Consider the following 6845-nt stretch of genomic DNA (forward strand, 5'->3'; position numbering starts at 1 on the left):
GTCCTAAAATTGTATTAAAATGAATATTGTCTCATTGTCTACTTGTCCCAAATTTAACTGGAAAGGGAATTTGGAAGTCCAGTTGTATGTGTGTATTTAGTTTTTCTAGATATTAACCAAATTGCTATTCAACATGATTATTTGAATCTTCACTCGGATAAGCAATAAATGGCACTACTAAGTATTGCTAAGGCTTTTAATATTTGCTAATATGTCTGAGGTCAGTAATATTTTGTTTTTTATTTTCATTAGAATTCCACAGTAACTATTAACATTGACCACCTGTAGACATTTGTGTGCTCCTGTTTTATTTCTTTTTTGTTTGGTTTTATACTTTTTGTCAATTGCCTGCTATTTATCTTTTAACCGTTAGTCAATAGAAACTCTCCTTAATTTCTAAGTAGTGCTTTTTATTTGTAAGCCATAGCAGTCATTGTAAGGATTCGACACTCACAGCCCCTCTCATTCATCTTGAACACTCAAGTCAACTTCCCTGGATTTCTACTCACACAGAGTAACTCAAAGTGCCAGATGAAGTCCCAGAAGCATCTCAACCAGTGAGCATGAATTTTTGGCAGGTAAATTCCCTGGACTGCCTCCAGAATAAATGTAAGTACCTCATACCAAAATTTTTGCCTCAATTCAGTTCTGTAGTAGCCAAACTAAAACATATACAGTTTGAAAAAAAGTTTAAAGAAAAAAAAACACAAGTCTGTGGCTTAGGGTTTTGCTTTGTAGATACGTTTTGTTGTTTAAAAAGTCAATGTTATTACTGGCTAAATTTATTAATGTTCATGATTTTTCCTTTTATTTCTGAATAATTTTCTAAAAACTCCTTCAAAATATTATCGTTAGAAAAACATTCTTCTCTACTTTCTTCTAAAATTTTCCTGTGCTTTTTATATGTGCTTAATCCGCCTGGAATTTCTTTCTTCACGGTGTGAGATGAAGATTGATTGTTCTTCATGGGAAGATGGAGAACAAATCAATGCAGCACTATGTATTGAATTGCCATTCTTTTCTAACCTATTATTAGTGTTCTATGTTTTTGAAATATGAAGTTTCCATATGCGAATCACCCTTATGAGCACTTAATTCCACTGAGGCCGTTTTCTTTTCTGGGACAGATACAACACTCTCTTTATATTACAGCTTTGTAATGAGCGTTGTTACCTGACAGGGCAAGTCTGTTTTATTTTAATAAACTTTTTTAAAAATTTCAAGTCATATTCATTGATTTTTCACATTTACCTGTTTGTTTAATTTCAGTCCATCCTTCATAAATTATTGCTTTATTTTAAAAAGCTATTCTTTCACTATTTACTTGATACTAAATATAATCATTTAAAACATTATTTGAGGAGAATTTATGATCTGAAACTAAAAGTTTTGTTTTTGAAACTAAATGCCTTATTTTGGGCTTTCAATATAATATTTTATCCATTAATCTATGTTATGCTTGAAGCAGACATGTGAACTCACTTGCTATCTTCTGCTTTCCTTCTTTAGAGTCAAAAGAAACATAACTTAAAGCTCTATATGATATTCTAAAAGGGGTTTGCTTCTGTGTTAGCTATATATAATAGTCCCCTAGAATATAATTGAATATATTCCCCTAGGTATTATAATTGTCCCCTAGAATATAAATGAAATAAACTTCTCCCAGTTCCATAAGTGATATCTCTGATTTCATGTATATTTTACAGCATTTAAGAATAAGTACTAAGTCAATTCTCTAAAAATATATTTGCAATCAATAATTTCATCGATTTAATCACAATTCATTCAATTCAAAATTTCATTTATTTACTCATAATTCTATTTTTTATCAGCAAGAATTTGCATGCAACCGCAATTTTCTTCTTTCATTGGTCAAGAAGAAGAAAAGCAGCTACTGCTCATCTTAGCCCATTGTAATATGCCACAATTTCAGTGTGTTAGGGGTTTCTAATCTAAAACTTTCTTACCTCCTGCCAGTTTTATTTACCAGAAAAAAAAGGCACATTGGTTTACTTCAGAATAGATTTGGTTTTATTTGGTTTTAATTTTTGCATTTTAAAATTCCTGGATTCATTATTCATAGTGTGAATAATTCCAGTGATACACTGTAATTTAATTATCAGAGAACAACTTTGGTTTTCCCATAAAGCGTAAGTCTACAACTGTAACTATGGTTATCTTAACCTGTTCTCTTGTTCTAATTGGCATATTAGAGAGATAAAGTCCAGTTCAAGTGAGCAATGTCTGCCCTACCCAGAACGTTTCCTTAGAATAGAAACACATTTTTTATTCCTCTTATGACAGGTACTCTCATTCATTAGCTTCACATGGGTGTCATAACAAAGTGTGCAGCACTGTTGATTGTTTCCGTAAGGAATATATGTATATGTATGTGTACACAAAGAGAGGAGGTATATGTTAGATTTTATATACATCTGTACCTAAAAGTTATTTTTAGAATATCTATATCCACATACAAGAAAAATATCTTAAGCATAATATGAGTCAGAGGGTAGAAGGTTGATCTGTTAGGAGCTCTATGAATATCAAATGCATGTGCCCAGTGACTAATTTATCTGTCATGAATTTCACATTTTTCTTAATAGTTCTCAAAATGACAACGTGTCTTTTTTGTTTACAACATGAATTTAATTTTATTCACCTTGGCAAATGTCCTGTTCAGGTAGTTAACATTTACAACTCTAGGCATCTTTACTCCTTTATACCTTTTTAAAGATTAACCACCCTTTTCATGATACTTAATGTATAGAGACATAATTTTGCCAAAGAACATACACGACTCACTTACACTGACTGGTATGAGTGTAGGCAGGTGGTTTTTGCTTTACACACCTTTAAAAATTTGAGAGATTTTGCTCTTCAGTTGGTAGAGTTACTCATACTCTTTTTAAGTTCTTAAATTAGCAAGCCTTCAAAACCAAAAATGGAGTCTAGAAGAAGTGTATCTTCTAGGCACCATTCTCTTAGCTCCTATGAAATCATGTTTGCAGCTCTCTTTGCCATATTGATAGTGCTCTGTGCTGGATTAATTGCAGTGTCCTGGCTGACAATCAAGGAATCACAACAAGGTAAGTCACATGGAGTTGGCTCATAAAAGTGCTCTCAGTTGAATGTACACACTTGAATTTCAGCTATCCTATAAGTCTATTTTATTCATTACTGTGGCTTCATGACAAGATATTTGTGTTGCATTCACATACTTCTCTGTAGTTCCCTTCAGAGAATATTAGGAAAATTAATTGGTATGTAGTTTGAAAAAAAACTTAACCTAGAATTCAAGCATGAGACTAAGTATTTTTAAAAATAAATAATGTTAAAGAAATCCCTTTGTTTCAACATATAATCAAGTAGATTTCATGATCTCTGATTTTGTTTTGATATAATTTAAATCACAAATATATTAATATGTTGTTGACTATGTAAGTACATAAACATGCAAAGTTAACAAAAATATTGTTTATTTCTATAGAATAAGATCTTCATTCTCTTATCAGTCTAACCATTTTAATTCTACTAATGCAAAAGAACCTGTATATAAATGTAGACTTAAAAAGATCACAAACTGTCCGAGTAGCAACTTTGATAAACAGAAAAAAACATAAGAAATGATAACTCTTATTTAGAGCTCACTTTGTACCAACAACTTTTAAAATACCTTGAAATGTATTGTATGCCTACAGCGTATAAATTATTATTGCTATGCTCATTTCACAGATGGGGAATCTGAGACAGAGACTAGAAGTAACTTGCTTAAGTTGGGCAGCAGAAATAAGATTCCAAATTAGACAACCCAGATCTAGAACTTACAGTCCATCTTAGCACTTATTCATTTATAGGGTAAATTTAAAAAATTGAAAGCATAGCAATAACCTAAATACTAAGAGTTTTTTCTCAGACAATTTTTTACATTTTTAAATTGATGAACTATATATGGACATATAAATTCTTTCTAAAAATTCACAGGGTAAGGTCTTTCACATGTGAGTGATTTTAGTTTCACCAATCAAATTCTCAACTGTTGGGTTAGCTATTTTATTCTAGAATGTTAATAAGTTTAAATTAGAATGTAATGCATATGCTGTAGTTTTATAAAATAATATTAGTATAATTCCCAGCCTATTTAAAAACTATAGCCATACACAAGGGTTTTTTTTTAATAACTTTGTGGATATTTTATATAATTATACAAACTACTAAATGATAATACAGATTGACTTAAACTATTTTAAAATATAGCTGTTTTGGTCTTATTGAATTGCTGTGGATAACTTGAAGGGTCTATAAGCATTTGAAAGTCCATTGGAATCCCTGATATTTAATAAACATACAAAGGTTAGTTATTTTACAAGTGAAATAGAAAATAAACATTTATAAGTGGTAATAAATTTAACAGCTAACAACTAAGTATAAAAAGAGATTCGAGTTAATGCTTTACCAATACACCAAAGACCATAATGTATACTACCTTTTTTTTCTTTTTAAACTGTTATTTTAGATTCAGGGGATGCATATATAGGTTTGTTATGTGGGTATATTGCATGTGTTGAGGTTTGGGGTATGAATGATCCCATTATCCAGGTACTGAGCATAGTACCCAAAAGTTAGTTTGTCAACACTTGCCCCTTTTACCCTCCCCTTCTGGTAGTCCCCAGTGTCTGTTGTTACCATCTTAATGTCCATGAGTACCTCCTGTTTAGCTCCCACTTATACTTGAGAACATGTGGTATGTGTTTTATCTGTTCCTGCATTAATTTCCTTAGGATAATGGCCTCTAGCTACATCCATGTTGCTACAAGAGACATGATTTCATTCTTTTTTATGGCTGCATCTTATTCCACGATGTATATGTACCACATTTTCTTTATCCAGTAAACCGTTGATGGGCACCTAGGTTGATTTCATGACTTTGCTATCATAAACAGTGCTGTGATAAATGTCTGAGTGCATGTGTCTTTTTGGTAGAATGACTTATTTTCTTTTGGATGTATACTCAGTAATGGGATTGCTGGGTCAAATAGTATTTCTGTTTGAAGTTCTTCGAGAAATCTCCAAATGGCTTTGCACAGTGGCTGAACTAATTTACATTTCTATCAACAGTGTATAAGTGTTCTTGTTTCTCTGCAGCCTTACCAACATCTGTTGTTTTTTCACTTTTTAGTAATAGCCATTCTGACCAGTATGAGACGGTATCTCATTGTGGTTTTGATTTACATTTCTCTGGTGATTAGTGGTGATGAGTATTTTTTTCAAATAGTTGTTGGCCACTTGTACGACTTTTTTTAAGAAGTGTTTGTTCATGTCTTTTGCCCATTTTTTAATGGGTTTATTTTTTGCTTGTTCAATTGTTTAAGTTCCTTGTAGATTCTGGATATTAGACCTTTGTCAGATGCATAGTTTGCAAGTATTTCCTCCCATTCCATAGATTGTATGTTTACTTTCTTGATAGTTTTTTGCTGTGCAGACAATCTTTAGTTTAATTAGATCCCACTTGTCAATTTTCAGTTTTGTTGAAACTGCTTTTGAGGATTTAGTCCTAAATTATCTGCAAAGAATAATTTCCAGAATAATGTTTCCTATGTTTTCCTCTAGGACTGTTGGAGTTTGAGGTCTTAATTTAAATCTTTAATTTATCTTTAGTTAATTTTTGTATGTGGTGAAATGTAGGGGCCCAGTTTCATTCTTCTGCATATGGCTAACCGGATATACCAGCACTGTTTACTGACTAGAGAGTCTTTTCCTCAATGTTTATTTTTGTCAACTTTGTCAAAGACTAGATGGCTGTAGGTGTGTAGCATTACTTTACTGTGGTTTCTCTACTCTGTTCCATTGGACCAAGTGTCCGTTTTTGTACCACTACCATGCTGTTTTAGTTACTATAGCCCTATAGTGTAGCATGAAATTTTGTAATGTGATGCCTCTGACTTTGTTCTTTTTGCTTAGGATTGCTTTGACTATTCTGGCTCTTTCGCAGTTCCATATGAATTTTAGAGTCATTTTTTGCAATTCTATGAAAAATGAGTTTGACAGTTTAATAGGAATAGCACTGAATTTTTAGGATGCTTTCAACAGTATGACCATTTTAACAACATTGATTCTTCCAATCCATTAGCATGGAATTATTTCCATTTGTCTATGTTATCTGGTTTTTACAGGGATGCTTTGAGGTTCTCCTTGTAGGATTCTTTTATGTGCTTGGTTAGACATATTCCTAGGTATTTTATCTTTTGTATGGCAATTGAAAATGGAATTGAATTTTTGATTTGGCTCTCAGCTTGAATGTAATTGGTGTATAGAAATGCAGCTCATATTTTACATTTATTTTGTATCCTGAAACTTTGCTGAAGTCTTTTATCAGTTCCAATAGCCTTTTTGCAGAATCTTTGGGGATTTCAAAGCACATACTATATTTAACACTTTTTTGTACTTTTTTAAAAATCACTTTAGACTTACTAAAAGTTACAAAAATTATACAGAGTTATCATATAACCCAGCTTCCTTGGATGTTAATATTTTACATAATGACAGTACAATTGTCACAATCAATAAATTAACATTTCTACAATATTGTTAACTAAATGACATATGTTAATCAAATTTAACCAGTTTTTTTACTAATGTCCTTTACCAGTTTAAGATCCAATGCAGATTCCTACATAAGATTTATTTTGCTTCCTTAGTGTCCTTTCTTTTTTTTTCCCCATTTATTTACTTTATTGCATTTTAGGTTTTGGGGTACATGTGAAGAACATGCAAAATTGTTGCATAGGTACACACGTGGCAGTGTGATTTGCTGCCTTCCTCCCCATCACCTACATCTGGCATTT

General features: G+C 31.8%; 1 protein-coding gene across 3 annotated transcripts in view; it reads left to right on the forward strand.

The window, feature by feature from the left end:
* Positions 1-2758: 2758 nt before the first annotated feature.
* TMPRSS15 (transmembrane serine protease 15) overlaps positions 2759-6845 on the forward strand; it is a 135170-nt gene continuing 131083 nt past the window's right edge. For 2 of the 3 annotated variants that reach the window (XM_037742433.1, XM_037742443.1), the window contains exon 1: positions 2759-3089. In XM_037742433.1, coding sequence (XP_037598361.1) covers positions 2945-3089 — 145 coding nt within the window. In that variant the 5' untranslated portion in view covers positions 2759-2944. The remainder of the gene's footprint in view (positions 3090-6845) is intronic. The other variant, XM_037742438.1, reaches the window with a different exon arrangement.

This window comes from Cebus imitator, unplaced genomic scaffold (assembly GCF_001604975.1).
Source record: "Cebus imitator isolate Cc_AM_T3 unplaced genomic scaffold, Cebus_imitator-1.0 Scaffold7, whole genome shotgun sequence".
Taxonomy (NCBI): domain Eukaryota; kingdom Metazoa; phylum Chordata; class Mammalia; order Primates; family Cebidae; genus Cebus; species Cebus imitator.